This window comes from Tasmannia lanceolata, unplaced genomic scaffold, assembly GCF_043159265.1.
Source record: "Tasmannia lanceolata isolate RefF3 unplaced genomic scaffold, GAP_Taslan_0.1 ptg000003l, whole genome shotgun sequence".
Classification (NCBI taxonomy): Eukaryota; Viridiplantae; Streptophyta; class Magnoliopsida; order Canellales; family Winteraceae; genus Tasmannia; species Tasmannia lanceolata.
Genome location: NW_027518680.1, coordinates 1,811,944 through 1,830,575, shown reverse-complemented (window position 1 = coordinate 1,830,575; position 18,632 = coordinate 1,811,944). Strand labels below are relative to the sequence as shown.

At 34.3% G+C, this 18,632-nt stretch overlaps 1 protein-coding gene across 1 annotated transcript; it reads left to right on the top strand.

Annotated features, from left to right (window-relative positions):
* LOC143847207 (uncharacterized) lies at positions 1 to 16,896 on the top strand. The gene is made up of 15 exons (XM_077355949.1): positions 1 to 248; positions 376 to 453; positions 714 to 763; positions 1,069 to 1,122; positions 2,099 to 2,151; positions 3,672 to 3,744; positions 7,340 to 7,401; positions 8,939 to 9,007; positions 9,946 to 10,051; positions 10,735 to 10,805; positions 12,919 to 13,019; positions 13,825 to 13,920; positions 14,916 to 14,983; positions 16,239 to 16,284; positions 16,565 to 16,896. The coding sequence occupies exons 1-15, from the start codon at positions 84 to 86 to the stop codon at positions 16,643 to 16,645; spliced, it is 1,173 nt and encodes a 390-aa protein (XP_077212064.1). The 5' UTR covers positions 1 to 83; the 3' UTR covers positions 16,646 to 16,896.
* Positions 16,897 to 18,632: the final 1,736 nt, after the last annotated feature.

Genomic DNA, 18,632 nt, shown 5'->3' with positions numbered 1-18,632 from the left:
TCTTCCAATTTTACGCAATCAAAAAACCCGCTAAAAGAAATTCTCTCTTCTCTTTATTTGAAACCGAAAGAGAATGACAAAATATGGATTTCAACCTTCCGAAATCTCCATTCCTCCAAAATTCTTCCTCCCATAAATTCCCCTCCATTTTTCCGACATCTTTTTCTTCCCGCCGGAAAATGTCTTGTGAGATCGAAAACACTCCTCAAACGATCAAAACCGTCACAATCTCTTATTCGGAACTCCAAGTACTGTTAAATCGATAATTAGGTTTCATATGTTTTGAATATTTTTCCTAAATCGGGTTGCTTTTCTTTTCTCTTTTTTTTTTAAAAAAAAATTTCTCTTTTTGTTGTTGGATTTTGATGGCAATAGGATAAAGGTGGGGATTTGTCGACGAAAATCGAAAGCGCGTTTGGTCCCAATGGATTGGGGATCGTATCTGTTTCAGATGTATGTGTTGAATTTTTCATATTATGTTTGAATGATGATTCTTCTAATTTTGTCAAAAGCTTTCTATTTAATTCCATATTATGTTAATGTTTTGTGATTATTGTGCCAATCTTTATCTTTGCCTATGCTTAGCTTTTGTTCTAAGTTATAGAATCTCAGGCATGCTATGGTAGTACATGGTGCTTAACTATCATCATTCATGCAGATTTTTGTTAGGTTTTGGGTGCTACTTTTTACCTTTTTCTTTTTCTTTTTTATAGGTTCCTGGATATCATGTATTGCGTCAGAATCTTTTATGTCTTTCACCCAGGTATGCATTTGCAATTAGAGTTTTGATGTTATATGGTTTCATAATGTAGAACCTCAAGAGAAGTGGCTTTATTTGTTGAGAAATTATATGATGCCCGACCGTCAAAACAAAGGGCGGAGAGAGACAAACCCTCTCTCCCTTGATTTTTAATCCAAGGGAAAGCACCTTTTTTTACTTTTCCTTGGTTCAAAAACCAAGGCAGCAGGTTTTGTCTCCTTCCGCCCTTTACAATTTGACGGTTGGGCATCATATAATTTCTCTTATTTGTTTTACATGTTATTGATTTGGTCATTTTTGTTTATTAGGTTAGCAAACCTTCCTGAAGAGGTGAAGAAGGAGCTTGAAGATCCTGACAGTCGGTAAGTGTTAATTGGCTATTCAATATTCAATTGAATTCAGTTCACGTTTGTTATTTGATGATTTCCATAAAATTCTAGATTCAAAAACTAGTTTAGAACCTATTGTGATTCTTCGACCTTCAACCTTCAACCTATTAAAATTAACTGTCAAAGTCATTGAGAGCTTGTCACAGATGTGATATAGGTAATGACTCATTAGCAACGCTAATTTCAAAAACGTAAATAAGGAATTGCAAAAATGGTGAACTTTGCAGTGTATGTATATTTATATATGAATGAATGTATGTGTGTGTGTATTTGTATTCTCACGACTAGTATTTCCTGATGTTTCATGTTAAAATTCTATCATTTGCATATGTTTCCATACGTTTTCATGATTTTACACCAAAATTTCTAAAATTAACCGAATTGTTTCCTTTTCCGTGGAGACCAAAATCAAAATCAAAACCTAAATTTAAAGGACGATGATTTTTTCAAACCCCGCCCCCCCCCCCCCCCCCCCCCCCCCGCGCTGTAGGATTATGCGCCCCCCTTTTCACGTGATTTGACGTTTCATCTCCCAATTTAAAGCCTCGATTATAACTTAAGTGAGTAAATAAAAAAAACCAAGCTAAATCTCAACGTGGGGCCACTTATTAAATCAACTCAGTTCTTGGACACCTTCCAAACACTTTTCGGACATCTCAGAAAATATTTGTGAAATGCTTTTAGTTGCTCCCATCAATCCATTAAATGATCGTCTTCCTATGTTGCTGCATCTCTTTTCCTTGTTTATTGATGTTAAGTGATAGGGATAACGATAACGACCATGATGTTAATATTGCTTAACATGATGCATAATCCATTGTTATGGGTAGATTAGTCATCCACTTGATTACTTGCTTCAGATTATTATTTTCTTCATAAATGTTAATCTGGATATCAGAGTTCTTGACATGGGAAAAGTTTGTGAGAAATGCTGTTTTACATTTTATAGATATAACTTTGGATGGAGTCATGGGAAGGAGACGCTTGAGTCTGGTAAACCTGGTACGTTTTCTGTACTTCTTAAGCTTCAAAACTTCATCAGGGGTTCCTCTGGCCAGAGGAGGCTTCAGCATGTTCCTGATCTATGCCTGAAATTCATTTCCTAATTACTGATTAAACATAGGTTAGCAAATTTTGTTTTGTTATCTGTGACATCAACATGTTCCTATTACAAGAATACTCCATCTATATGGGTGCAACTCAGCAGTGCCAAGCCCCAACATCATGCCTTAATATCTAATTCTGGCTATGTGGTTTATTGATTGACATCTATGAACCACTTTGTTCTGTATAATTCATGACGGAGCTCAAATCAAAAGTCTAAGAAATGGCTCAAATGTCCGCTTCTAGCAAGCTTAAGTTGTCCCACTTTTACTATCAAAATCTGCTACAGTTACATTTTTGTAGTTTTGTACACCTACTGAATATTAATTTCTGTCTGTGATGTTTTGTGATGGAATGCATGCCCTAGTATTCATGAGAGAAGGGGTTGCATGCCATAGTGTCCATGAGAGAAGGGGCTGCAACGATCTCGTAGTATCCATGGGGTATAATGTCCAAGAAAGGAGTAATAGGATTGATGGGTTGGTGAAAGAAAGTTGCCCCACCCATTGGTGCAATTCAGGAGAACAAAATGCAGGAATGGGTTGATGAAAGGAATCAGTTCCCTTATTAGCTGGAACCCTCAAACCATTTTGAGCACACAAAATGTAGCATCATTGGTCTTGGGCTTTGAGGAATATTAATGTTTGGGTTAGGCTTGTAAATTTTACCTTGCCATCTTTGGAAGTGAATATTGGGTTGGACAATCGTGTGGCTTTGATCAAGAGAATGTTTGATTTCCTACTTGGAATTGCTTTCTATAATTTCTTAATTTTCTGCCTCTTTTTACTAGGCTTCATTTGTAAGTCCTTACAATTCATGATATACTATCCCCTTTATTTTTATTTTGAATGGCATACCATCCCCCATTTTTAACTTCCAACTTCATTTTTAAGCACTTTAGTAACTTAAAATTCCATCCATTTTTCTTGAGCACATCCATAGATATAAATAATCGGTCAACATTTTGTTTTGTTTACTTCTTATTGGTCTCTTTGAAAATTCTCGAAGTGGAAGGAATGGAACTATAAATCCCTCCCTCCCTCCCTCCCTGCATTTTGTATTGGTGTTACCCAGTTCAAATCTAGATCAATTTGGATATTCTACAGAAGGAATTATAGGATACTGTGCTTTATATTTCTTTAAGGGTTTTGCTAACGGGTGCCAGGTGCATCGGAAAAGAGATTTTACACCTTTTTTTTATAAAGATATCTCAAAACAGGTGAAAAGTATGAAAGTACGTGTAAAATGATTGGAAAATCTCTTTTCCAATGCACCTTAACGGGTGCCCTTAGGGCACTCATTAGCAAAACCCTTTCTTTAAAGAGGTTAAGCCCGTTTTATGCCAGTTATGCGCTTATATTCAAGATTTTCTATTTGATGAGATTCTAGTTTGAATAATTCTTGCTTGTATTGTGCAGACATGTTGAAAGGCTCCTTCTATGCAAATCCAATTGTAGACACACCGACAACAGCGTCTTCTGTTATACAGCGGTAAAATTGGATATGATGTTTGTTCATTATAATGAGTCTAAAAATTTGCGGCTGTGCTATAAATGATTTCTTTGAATACACTTCTTATTTGGTCATGTAAACACTTAAATGTGAGGCTTAAAGTCAGCCCCTCTCTCTTTCTATATGATCAAACAACTCCCACTCTCAGACTTAAATGTGTGGGTACTATTTAATTTATAAAATTTTGATCGTTAGAGATCCAAAAGAAATGAATCAAGTACCTAATACTCTTAATGAGGTCAAAACGTATAAATATATAAAAAGTGTGTACGCATGAGGCAATTTTCAATTTGGTGGGAATAAATGTGGGTGATGAGAAATGTAGAAATAAGTAGAAAGGGTGTCTTGGAGGAAGGGGAATTAATTGAAGTTAATGAGGGTGATGGGACATGTGGTGGTGTAGAATTTCTACTCTCTATACAAATTTGAGGTAGGCTGGCTTCTGGCCCAATGGTCGAGTATCATTTTTGCCAAATATCAAAGATCTAACAAATGTCTCTGAATTGGGTAGAGATTGAAGGTTTTCACATATACTTCTTGTAGAGTTGACTTCCAATTGTTCATTAAAGGCATCAGATCAGCGTGGTGATGGGGCCAAAACTTTTTCTCGTTAGATAAATGGTGTGGAAACTCATTTGCTTTGGATTTTCACAACCTCTTTAAATGGGCATTTAATTCTAGAAAATTTTGTAGTATCTTGAGTTTGGACCTCTTGCGGTTATTGCTCCCATTCAAAGGGGTTATTCACTACTTATTCTTCTCTTAGAGTCTCCCACAAGTTCCTATGTCTCATGGAGAGACTTCAGGAACATCTAGTCTTTTGGTTTCAAGTATGAGGATATTTGGTCAAATGATCAATATGGTATGATCATAGTTAAGTCTTGTTAGTTCATGTTATCATACTTGGGTCTAGAAACTGGATTCCGACTAGTTTGGGACTCCATTCCTTGGTCTATTGCCTGCCTTTCACGAAAAAATTCTTGTCTAGTGTCAGCTTATGGAAAGAAGGATTCATCAAATGACTGAATAAGTTTTGTAGTCATTGGAGGAGACTCCGTAGAAAAAATTTATCCGCTGTAACTGGTCGTCTCAGACATAGCATTGCACATTAGGTAACTTTAATAAGTTTACATCCCCTTCCGCCTTCCTTGATCTTCCCAATTTGGAGAAGTGATGGTGACCTATGTCACAAATATCTCCGATATTTTCAAAATATAGCGTTTTTATTGTGGCATTTTGATGAAACGACAAAATCCCGAAATAATCCCGAGATTTTAAAATTATGGCAATATTTTCATTTTTATCATAAAATATCACGATATTTTCCTGATATTTTTACGATATTTTTATTTTATATATTTTTTTAAATTTTTATATATTTATATATTTTTCAATAATTATATTTTATCTTTTTTTTCCGATATAAACCCGAAAAAAAAAATTTAATATATCCCGAGAAATTCCCGGGCACAATATTTGTGACATAGATGATGACATGTGGTCAGTAGATTGAATAAATTGTTTTCAAAAAATTCTCCTTCCCTCTTCCATATGGCTTATATGGAAGGAGAGGAACTCTAGGGTTTTCTCAGGAAAATGCAGAAGATTGGAAGTCATGATTAATGAAATAATCATAGAAGCCTTTTTAAGAGCATCTAAAAGTAAATTTTTCCTAATGTTGAGTATTTTAATTTCTGACTGGGCCAATGTATGCAGGGATTATGTCCCTTCTCATAGAAAATCAAATGTTTGATTGGCTCCCCTTGAGGGATGAATTATACATTGTTTTGATGCAAGTAGTGAGATCTTTCAGAATAAGCTGAGCATTTTCAGGAAGACTGGTTTCAGGTGAGTTATATCTGATGCTAATGGTTGTGTAGTTTTGGCCTATACAGGTCCTAATGGTTTGGATCAAGCAATTGATTCTGAGGTGAATTAAGTAGTTTGGAATGTATTGAGGCTTATGGATATGGCTACATGGAAGTCTGGATTGAAGGTGGGTGGGCTATCGCCATACTCTGGCTTAAGAAAGCGTCCAATCATCACAGACATTTATCACCTCTGACTGATTAGTTGTATCTTTTCTCATATCCATCGTGAACCATTGCTAAGGCAGGCTCAACAAATTTTGCCGTGTCTTTCAGGGAAACATATGTCTGACATCATATGCCAATTTTGTCTATTTATCTGTACTGTTTTGTTCTTTTCCCTTTCTTTTGTTTGTATTTTATCTTTGGGTTTTTTTTTCTTTTAGTGAATTACTTCTTCATGACAAAGAAAAAAAGATGATGGAACCTGTGGAAATAAATGAGCGTAATGGAAAGTGAAAATAAGTAAATTAGGGTATCTTGGAAAAAGAGAGTTAATTCTGCTGAACTAAATGAGGAGAATAATTGTAAGTGAGGGTAATGGAAAGTGAAAATAAGTAATGAGGGTATCTTGGAAAAAGAGAGTTAATTAAGTTGAACTAAATGAGGAGAATAATTGTAATTAACATGCATTGAAATAATGAACCTAGGAGATAATGAGTCAAAATATTTAGAACAAGAAAATAAAAATAAAAATGGAGTTGTTACAATAAGGAGAAACTGAGAAATAGATAAAAGTTAATGTGTATGTGAAGATGATGAGGAAAAAGAAATTTGGAAAAACAAAAGATTCTTTTCTCACATGGTAAACCTATAATACAGGGATTCATAAAATTATGATACCTGGATCCATAAAAAAGTGTCTGGATATATCACATAAGGATATTTATATAAGGGTAAGGGATATTCATATACCGTAGATACTCCTGATCCATATCTTATTTTACTTGTTTGCTACTTGGTTGAGACTCGGTTTGTGAGACCACCAAATCCGATCTCCTTCCTGGATAAGTTTATCTTGAGTTTTACAGGGCTTTTTAAGTAAAAAAAAATCTTATAATATTTTATCCTAAGATAGAGGTCGACATGAACAAAGAATAGCAAGTCTATCCAAGGTTAACTTGCTACCGCATAGTATAGAGGCTCATTAGAGATAGGGTTTTACGTATAATTAATGTATTGTCAATGTAATTTTGCTCGGAATGTGAGTATTGGCTGCAGATTAATTTTTCGATTGTCTTCACAATGCCAGGTTTTAATCTTAGGATTCTTTTTCACTGATACTCTTCACTTGGACTCATTACAAGCTTGATCTGAATATTCATTAGGAAATAGCTATTGCCTTTATCAATACATGATTTTAAAGTATAAACATAAACTAAGCTGACATTCTTTCCAGTCTTGCATCATTTACTCATTAATTTGCTGCATAATTTCTCCAAAATAAATAATATATCCCAACATGAGAGACTCATCTTTTTCCAATACGAGGTTAAACTACTGTTTAGTTCGTTCAAGAATTTGTTGATATTTCTGTACCTTTATTGTCTTTATATATCACTAAATATTTGGTACTATTCTGGGTGTTTTTTATTTTGTGGGATTAACTATAAAGCCTTGGATCAGTTTCACAACCATGCATGCATCATATATACGTATACAGTGGTTCTTCACATTAATTAATTTAATACCTTCTTTGTTACTAGGTATCCATCATATTGTCGGGCGAATATATGGCCTAGTAATGCTTTGCCTGAACTTGAAATTGGTACGTGAGCTTTTCATATTATAAATCATTAGCTTTGAATTGTGATATTTATTCTAGTTGTGAATCTTTCAAGGACTTTTATTAAGGCAGTTTAATTCAGAGAACCCTCGATAGATTGATTGTGGTATCAATCTATATGGCCACCATGCGAGCCTTTCTACAAGCCCTGCTGCAAGTTATATAAAATGTCAGTATGTCACTAAGTGTTTGACCTTGTTAAACTATTTTGGGTGCTTATTTGATAGTTTCTAGGTGTTTATTTGTGCTTATCCTAGCATTTCCTAAGGGTTCATCTCAAATTTCCATCGTTTAAATGGACTTAAATTTCATGATTTTTAATGGATATTATTGATTTCTATAGACTTTCCACAAAGTACTTCCACTTCTGTGAGTACTGAGGACCGAAGTCCATGCTGAAACCGGCATTTGAATCCTTGGGTAAAACCTAATTACAATTAGTGACACAACTAGTACACAATCACTAACACTGAGGATATTTATATATTTGCATGGATAAAAATATTCCTAAGCTTTGCCGTATAGAAATTCCAATTTGAGCATGTTAAGGATCAACCAGTTTAGCTGATGCCTATAGATGTTTTCATAGTCTGGGATGCTAATAGATGTATTTAGGGGATGATTATATTTGGAAAGCTAGAGGTGGTGCATCATTGTTGATAGCTGAAAACTTGAAACTGCCTAAAATATGATGGCAATCCACCATCTCTATTGTCATCAAGTTTCTATGTACCCCCAGAGAAAGGTAATTTGGATTCCCCATACGATTAGGGTTTTAGTCTACAAAGGCACATCCATGTTCATTACCAATGCGGATAGGAAAAAGCACGGAACAGAACCATTGAGAAGGCTTGGGTGAATTCAGAGTTGAATTGAGCTTGACTGGGTGTTTTGCACAATCTATCACTTACTGGTGGTCACAAAATATCTCTACAAGGCTTTCTTTTGTTGAACAAACTTAACACAACTTTTTTTTGTTATATATGATTCAATATTTCAGCAATTCTTCCTTTTATGATTCCACACTGTAACCTGCAAACTGTTAAGTAAAGTTTTTTCTCTAACTATAGTGTTTACAACCAACACATGGGAGTGCAAGGTACCATAATGTCAATTGCCCTTTCAAGAATAACAAAGTCCCACATATTTTAACTAGAACACACAGGAGTTTGTAGATGTCTTATTGTGTCAGTACATGTGTATCATGTTCAATCTTCTATTGAATGCTATCTATGTTATGAAGCATCTTTTCTGGATTTACTTCTATTTTTTTTTACTTGTACGCATTCATTATATCAAGAACAATATAATTCAATATACTTTTCTCGTCATATATTATGCAAGCATGACAGCCAGAGGTGATGCTCAGTCAATTTATTATATATTCAGTTTGGAATATTTCATATTCAGTTTACTAGAAACTGTTGCTTTATCAAAGGATAGCCTTGTGATGTTTGCTTTCAATAAATGATTACTTAAATTTATCTGATGATAATGTTGATTACCATTATTATTGTAGCATTTAAAGCACTTGGGAAGATGATGTTGGATGTCGGACTGATGTTAGCTTATCATTGTGACCGATATGGTATGCTTATTGTCTTTACTTTTTTCAGATTTTCTGCATTTGTCAATAAAATGTGTTAAAATGAGTTGATCAATTTTCTGTAAGAATTGTTTAACATGTAATTGGCTAGAAATTTCTATATCTTAAAATCATATACATGTTCTTTGGAAAGTTGTTTTTCACTTGGTGGGGTGCTGGATTGTGACTTTTCTCTGCTGGCATCTATAAATCTGGTTTTTCAGTTCTAGGATAACATGAATAAATCATTCATATAAGGTGATTCTATACCCTGGAATAGGAATGACTAATGTGTTAATGGATGCCTACTTCATCAATGTTTCCACTTATGTGACGGCTTACTAGGTACTACTCATACTGTCATTTGATTTTTTTTTATTTAGTCATCCCTATAGAATGACTACTTTATGTGGAACCTTGTTATTCTATCACAATTCTTTCCTTTAATAATATCGTGTTAGTTTTTTGGCAATCAGATACAAGGATAAGCTTATAATCTGAATAATAACATGCATTTGCTATCTTTCTTCTTTGTTAGATGAAACCAATTAACTCATATTTCTAGCTTTCTAAACATTCTAAAGTTTTGTTGTAGCTTTGCAGTTTTTTTTTTGTTTATTCATTCTCATTTTCCCTATCTGCCTAAGAATTTCACAAACAATATAAAAATTTTCATCATTTTTTTATGTTTATTTAATCTCATGTTCCCTTTTTGCCTAAGAATTTCACAACAATATAAAAAAAATTCATCATCTTTCTTAATTTAAAAACATTTAATATGACCGTGTTGCATATGCTTAGTAGTTAGTATTATTCTCGTAAAACTATTAGTAATGCCTACCAACCTACTTTGCAATCTACTTCCTGTCTATGCAAGATACTTGTTTCAAGTGTTCACATTCATGTGTTTTTCTGATAGTTTCTATTTTCAATAAGATTAGTGTCCAAAGTGATACCAGTGTGCGATGGAGAAGGTCTTCAGCAAATACTACTTCGATCTCGATGTCACAAAGGTCGTCTGCTATATTACTTTCCGAGGCAACAAAGGTGAGTAGTGTTTTGGGTGATAACATCACAATTGGCTATATGGATGAATGGTTAAACCTTATATGTGATCTATCTGTTTGAATTATAAGATTCATGTAGGGAAGGGTCCTATGTAGTTGCATTTTGTTTCCGTTTGCACTCTTTTCTATTTCTCTAAGATCTATATGTTAATGCTCAGATGTGCAGATAAATTGATGGAATTGTTATCTATCACATTATCAGATTTCCTGCAGTGAGCATTTCCGATATTCTATTGCTAGGTTCTAGCTTTAAGGATTTTATAATCTTTGATTATCAGATATTACCATATATGAACCAACCTCCAACTGGCCTCTCCATACATACATATGTATAAGCTTGCATTGGAAAGTCATTGAGGGCTCACTTTTGAACCTCCACTAATTATTTCTCCTTTCTTATTTTTTTTTCTCGTCTCATTTGTTTTTTTCTCTCTGTACAGACTTGGTTGATCACTTTAAGATATTTAGTTCTTCTATTTTAACAGCACTTCAGAAAATTCTGTCTCAAAGAAGATATATTTTTCCAACTGGAACCTTCCATCCAAAGAGTTTTTTTCCTGCTGCTAATGGTTGAGTAGAGGATTATACGTCCATAGTAGTATAATGATTACTTTGAGCATTCTTGTAGATAAATATTTAAAATTTTCTCCTATTATCTTGCAGCAATTATACCCGAGATTCTGGCAACATGTCGTCATGGTGTGGATGGCATACTGATCATGGCTCGCTCACAGGTGAATATTTATTTAGAAATTCTAAAGAGACTTCGCTAAGGTCCAAACATATTGGTTGTTGACATTACCAAGTAATTGATACTCTCTATGTTCCATTGTGTGGAAGTTCAATTTATAGGCCATAACTAACAATCATTTTATTTTGTCTTTCAGATTAAGTATGAAAAGCAATTTTAATAAATTGATTTTCCGCCATTACTAACGCCTCTCTATTTTTCCTTTGTTCACTTGTTCAATTTAAACCCTCTCGCATTCCATCCATCAGCTGCACAACCCTTTTATGGATGTGATAATCTAGGGTGTCAGCAGCAGCTTACCATATAATATAAAACGTGTTGTAACTTGTAAGTTGTTCGCAGGTTGCAAAAAAATTGCGAGGAGATAGGTTTGGAGTTCTGTTTTTTTACAGGCTAGGTATGGAGGTCACTAATGACATGTCTTCTGTACTTACAGAACACACGAACGTTGTCTCCCGCTCTATGGGAAGCATCACTGGTTCAAATTCAATGGAAAAATCCATTCCCAAATGGCATTTGTATATAACCCAACATTTTCCTTTTTTCTTTCTTTTTTTAATTTTCAAAAAAAAAAAAAAGGAGCGAGCGAGCGATACTGTTCTTTTAAGTTTCCCATTGACCCGGGACATTATTTGGAGAAACATGTTCTTGGGGGTTATTACTTTCACGATTTTATGATGAAGTGCCGAAGGTTTCAAGAATTTTTCAACTAATCTTCTGAATCTTACAGTATTTCATAATAGTGTCAAAGACTTCAACCAAGAACTAATGATGACAGAAGGCACAAAAAACATGCCTGTGGTTCAAGTGCATACTACAACGAACAACTGTGTTTTTCAATGACAAGAATACTTTTATAATATCACTTATCAACTAGAAGGAAATCCTATAAATACATTTAAATGAATTCACTCTCAGACTTTCCAAATTCCAGCAATCCCTTCTATTAGGAACATACTCTTCGCACTGTCAATTTCTATTGCCATTTTTCTTTCTTCTTCTACTATGTTAAACAACTGGATTCTAATTGGGACATTTTTCAATAGATGTAGCCTTATGCTTACACAATGACTCAATTGGTGATGCAGGCTTAGTGTGACCCATTTTAGGATATCATTAATTGATATAGCCTTAGTTGTACACACAATCAACCAGTCACTGATTGATGTTGATTGCAAAAGAACGGACTATTTAGACTGAAACTTTGCCTCACATTCTTATTGTAAAAACAACTTTCGTCTGAAAAACTTGGAACACAAGAAAGAAACATGCTTGAAAATAAATATGTACTTTCTCCAATCCAAAGAAAATTCCATTAACACTTACCGACTAGTCCACAATGAGTCAGAACCTAAAGTTGAACTGATATGGTTAATCGCCTACCTGATCAAGTTTTGTTATATTTGTTTTGGACAATAAAGAATACATAAACATATCCCACCAAATGGGAAAGAATTAGAATTAAAAAGTCTTTAAATCGTGTGTAACAAATGGTATGATGATTAATTAAATGAAGGAGATTGGACTAAGTTGGAAGTTGAAAGAATTGAAATTGGTTTATGGAGATGATGCAAGAATAGAGATCAAAAATTAAAAATGAAGAACGATTGTTTCAAGGAAACCAGTTAAGGATCTATCTTAATTCTTAAATACTTTATTCCCCCACTATTTGGGGTGGCTACGACGGAAATAAAGACCCTAGCATACAATGTCGTAGGCGATCTATTATTTAAGTGATGCGCCTCATGAACAATAGTGAATCACTGATGCCCATGGCTTATAAATAAGAAACAAACAGAAAGGGAAGGACAATCTCTAGAAATGACAGAACTTATTGCAAATGCGATCCCTATCCTTTTATGTAAATTGAAAAGACACAAAATCACCCCTTCACAAAATAAGTAACATTAAATTTAAAAATGATTTTAATAATTTGAGAAATAACAATGCCATTCAAAAAAAAAAGTTGAGCAATAGTAATAATATTTGAAAATACCCAATGGTTCATTGTTTTCTCTTGTAGCTGGGAAGCATTGGATTTATTTTCTTCATTCTTTATTGCGGTTCTAATCTTCTCTGTTGAATTCCATATGTAGGTCTTACATGTGGCATGTTTACGAGAGATGGTGTCGAAATAGCTTGCTCTGATAGTTCTGCTGGCCTTTATATTAAAACACGATCCGATCAAATTGTCAAAGTAAACTTTCCTGTTCCTTGCTTTGTTCATAAATTTTAGTGACATAAAATTATATTTGTTAGTATGGTTATCTTTATCAGCAACCAGTCTATCACAATGGAAGGATATCCTGTATGACTAATGTGATGTCTTAGAGGAAATCAGAGAGAACATGGCATGCAATCCAAACGTTTCTCCTTTGAATAAAATGTTTTACATGCTCTATTTGTCTTGAAGGAAAGATTCAAAATAGCTTCCAATTATGTTTATGGCATTTTAGGTGTACTACGCAGTGATGGTTAAGACATTGTCTCCTGGACCCTCTATTACCTTCTCAACTGAGTTAACTTTAGAATTCCCATGGTCTTCTGAACCTTCTAGTTGTAAATTCCTAAAACTGAGTTAACTTTAGAATTCCCATCTTCAAGCCAGATAATGCTGAATTATAGGTAAAATTTTAGGGATACATGAATGCATGTAATGTTATATTCTGAATAGAAATGGTGGTCCATACTACCAAACCCTAGCTTACTGACCAAAAGATTGTGTTTTAGGAATTCACTGCCAAATATTCTTGATGAAACCTTCTTCTAGTTTTATTTTTCTTATTATCAAATTTTGTATTTCCAAGGTGAAACACTGAAACATCTCCATACAATTTTGTTTCTTACTTGAGAAAGGTTACTTGAATGACCATATCTAAATAGAAAACAGTTTTCAAAATGGCTACTTGAATAAATGTAGCATTGAAAATTCATGATATTTCTACTATACAATAATGGAAATTGTTTGGTGTATTAAGTTGCTCTTCTTTTTTATGTATTAGGTTGTCTTTGGAGAAGATGAAATAGCATACCAAATTGGTGAAACAACTGAAATACTATCAGGGGGTCTTCTTTGTGCAACCCCACATTGTGTTCAGGTATTTACTTGACATTATCCTATCATGCCTCAGCCACATCTTTTATGTAACCATGAAAGCGGATGGCTTGTATTACATTTCATCACTCATCCTTGGTCTAAAAATGGTACGAGAGAAGACAATTTTTGTGAGAGTACTGCAAGGAACATTCTTTTTCTACTATGTTATTAGTTAGGCACCTTGAAATAATGTAAATGAGAAAAGAGAAAACTGCCCCTACAGTAATAGAGTAAACACACTCTAACAGCCTCACTCGATTCAATGTGTTTCCTTTAGAAAGCTTGTCAATCAAGAATTGGTGTTGATCTCTATAATCTGCCTGGGTGAACATATCAGCAACTTGGTTTTCAGTGTAATATATTCAAGAACTTATTTGCCATTCTCCACCTTTTCTTGAACAAAATGGCGGTCAATCTCAATGTGTTACATACGTACATACATACATACATACATACATATATATAAAGATCCCAACATACTAAGCAAAATGTTAAGCAAAGAAACTCCACATATGTCAGCCAACATATTTTTAAATCTAGTTGAATGTCATGTTATAATGTGCCTTTTTTTTTGTCTCATACCAGCCAATGGAAACATTTTTCCAAACCTCTCTTTTGTTGAATCGCAATATGATGCAGCATTTGCAATTGCCTCCTCGTGTGAATTAGACTTTCCATTTCTCTGTATTTCTCTGTATGCCATCCTTATGCTGTTACATTAACCTTGCTGAGTCATTTGTCCACTGATTCTTTTATGTTCACTCCTTCCAAATGTTTTTTCTCTCCTTTTTTTTAACTCTTCTCGATTATATAATAGCAAAAGGAGCATGGAGTGGATGCCTAATTAATTTTGCTTTTTGCAGATTTATGTGCATAGATTGCTGAATTCTAGTTATTTAGTTAGCAAATATCTCCATTTCTTGCATTATTTCTGTCTAATCTTGTGGCCGATGTTTCTTAAATCTCCTTTCTTGACATGTATTGGGTTTTTGGTAGGCCCCTAAAGGAGAGAAGACTTTGGGTGTCGAACGTTCAACTTTTGCTCTGTTCATGCAACCTGATTGGTAGGTTCCGTAAAGGAGTCTACGGGTAGAAGCAAATAGTATTATGTGTGATTAGCATGATTTCTACAATATGTTCAGTTAATTGTTTTAATTGGTTATTTCTCATAGCCTTATCTTTGTTCCTTTTGTGCTTGCTTTCAATTGAGCTATCAAGTTGTGATCCATTGACTGATCTATATTAATTGTTATAATCACGCCGTCAACAACACAATGAACTTTCAAGGTCCTGAATTTGCAATTGGGAATTAAGACATAAGACAGTCATTATTCAGTTACACTTCTTTACCTCTGTATGACTTTGTGATAAATTTGAGCCGCTCCAATATGACTGTTAAATTTATTTTGAACATCATAGTTTCTCCATGGCAATTTTGTGAAATAGCAAGCACATCAACCATGGAATCTTCATGACCTGACTAACAATACCTTCTAGGCTAATTATGTCAACTTTATGGAAGTTGTTCATATGGGTGTGTTTTTTGTTAATCTCCTCCCTTGGAGAGATGCAACTTTATGCAATTTTGTTTTTGTATGTCAAAAGAAATGGAATGAAATACAAGAATGAGAGGAGTATGGGCTCTTGGAGAGATGTCCAGACTCCAAAAGACCTGCAATCTCACCCTAGTTAGGTCGCTGTATATTCAATTATCTCGACTTCCCAATCAATCTTGTCGAACTCGTGGATTTTGTTTCCTCATATTTTTAAGCTTTAATGGATTGGTTAATTTAAAGCAGGTTTGATGACATTCAGCATTCTGTCTTTTTTGTTTGCTACAAGATGATAAAATGAAAACTGATAGTTGCAACCCCCTTTTTCTTGGTATCGAATATCGACAGCCATATCTTTATTTTGATGGGCCGCCACAATTCCCAAATCCCTAGTTTTTGTTTTTACCTCATTGGAGAAATAATTATATGACCATCTCTCTTTTCCCGGTATTGCTCACCAATTTTTTATTTTATGATGTTTTACATGATAAAGCAGTTCCAGATTCTTTTAGATTTTCTGGTCATGGGCTGAACTTTCAAAACTAATTGAGTTGTTAGAACTTAGAACATAATAAATGCTTATGTGGCTTCTTTTCCTAAATTCAGATAAGATTTTATTCATTTGGCATCGAATTGTGAATTTTGCTCCCTGGATATAAATGCAGTCACTTGCTTGCACTGACGATGTTTTAGATTTGTAACTTTACAAATATATATTGAGACAAATAGAAGTATATATTATTGACTCACAATACTCATTTCATAGGAATGAAAATCTTAGCTTTCCTGGGGAGGTACAGCTTCACCAAGAGGTATGTTATGTAAACACCAATGCTTCTTGGGAGTCACATGTGTCATTGTAGTGTGAGTGCGCGCATGCGCATTTACCACCATAGTGCTTCTCAGATGGCTTGCAACTGGAACTAGTTTTTAACTTCAGTTAGTTTTAACTCCTAGTGATTGCACAGTAAACAACTGGGATTGTTAAAAAGCTGAGAACCTGTTACTAATTGGATCTTAGTCAATGCTTCTTCAAGATATAATATTTAATAATTATTTCTTTTTATTCAAATTGGTTTCAATATTTTACAGGTCATCCCAGCAAATGGAACTCTTACTTTTGGAGAATATTCTGAGATACTGATAAACAAATATTATGGTCGTCTACCATAAAACCCCTCATAATTAGCCTTAAATTGGCTTTAAGTTATAGTAAAGTTACAGTTAAATATTGGCTTCTAATTGGCAGGCAGTATTACTTTTATCCCATCTTCTAGCACTTGTTTTACTTATTAATAATGCAACTTACCATTCAAAAAATAATAATAATGCAACTAATCTCCACCCTTTTTTATTACCTTGTGCTTGTTGTGATGAACATTGCATCTCTGATTATAGCAAATTAATTAAAGCTCTTTCTTGAATCTTGATTTCAATGGAATGCTGTGAATGTGGGAACATTTCTCATGCAGATCTCATCAACCAAGCTCTATCATTTCAGAATTCCCAATCAGGAAATTTACTTTAATTTCAATGGATTCATTGAATTATATTACAGTTTTTTTCAGAACCCATTTTCATCATCCTTCAAGCTCCTTGTAATCCTCAAGCGCATGTTTCTCAAGGTACAAGTCTTTCCCACAATACCCATTTCAATTATACCCTGCACGGAGAGCCCCTCAAAACCTTTCCTGATTTTGTTACTGTAATGAACTAAAACCATGACTATTAAACCGGCCTTTTCTTGGCATTTGGTTTCTTCATTCACAAAATAGCCTACTAAAAGATTCACTAAGAGCCAATGAATGGTTTTTTGAGATATTGAGAGTTTGAGCAGGAAGCATTGCCATCAGTTCATGAATCTCTTAGTTTTCTGAGAGGTGGTGAATGTAGAGCTTTGAGTTTCTATAGGGCCCCAAATTCCAAATTTGCTATTTTGCCACTGATATTGAGGTTAGAGAAGTAATGGCCTGGTTATTTGGAACAAGAAAAGGCAATGAAATATTTCTCTCTTTTTCTGTGTCATGAAGGGATGTTATCAGTTGAGACTTAACTAATCAATATGCTTCTCACGTTTGTATCTTTTTCCCGGAAGAAAAAAAATGGGTTAGTTTAAGTACAGGCAAGAAGCACTTGTTGTTTTGATCCAGACCATTCATTTATTGGGCTCTGCTGTGTGTAGGCCTCATGTCAAACATCTCACCCTCAGATGATATTAAACCTCTGATTGATGGAAATTCTTTCTGTATTCAATTTACAGGCACCAAGTGGGCCCCAGCAAACGAATGGTTCAGATCATTGATTGGAAATCATTGATACACACAATTCTCATAATGGAAGGATATAATTATTCAATGAAGAGAGTGGTTAGGAAGTTACAGGTTACACTACTCCCTTTCATCCAAAGTCTCTTTTAAAAGGTGAGAAAATATATGAAAACCTGTATCAACTGTTTGGTAGGCCCCATCATGACTGGATCATGGTCTTGAAACGGCATGTAGATATGATCCTACTCATAAATAAGCTTCTGGTCATTGAATGTTGACCGTTGGCCTTTTTGCAGGTATAATTAAGATCTTTCGATTAGTGTAATTTTTACTTCATGGATAATAATCCATGGTAGGTCACACCAGATGAACCGATCCCATTGTTGTTTTAACAAGTTAGACACTATAAGTATTTGATAGTTGGAAATATTTTTTCACGTGAGATTCAGAAACTTGTGTTGTTACACATGCTCATGTTAATAATATAAATTACTAGTGCAAAACCCAATTATGGAAATCTAAAAAACAACAGTCAATAATAGCTAAAGGAGTTAAATATAAAGAATCTAAACCTCCATTTACCTCGGATCAACCAAAATAATTGAAATATGAGGATAGGTGTACCCAAATGGGAAACACCATACATGTCACACCATCTAACTCCTCGCCTCAAACTAGGTTTTACAATTCGGTTTCGGTCAGCAAGGAGATGGAAACTCTTCAGTTTCGGTTGAAAATTTGAGTGGAAATCACGTAAACGTATGTAAACATATGCAAATGACAGACATTTAAGCTGAAACTTCAGGATATATATTTTTTTTTTTTTGAATGGAGAATTTCAAGAAATGTTAGAATAAGCAAAAATACCCACTTAGTAACATGCATTATCACTG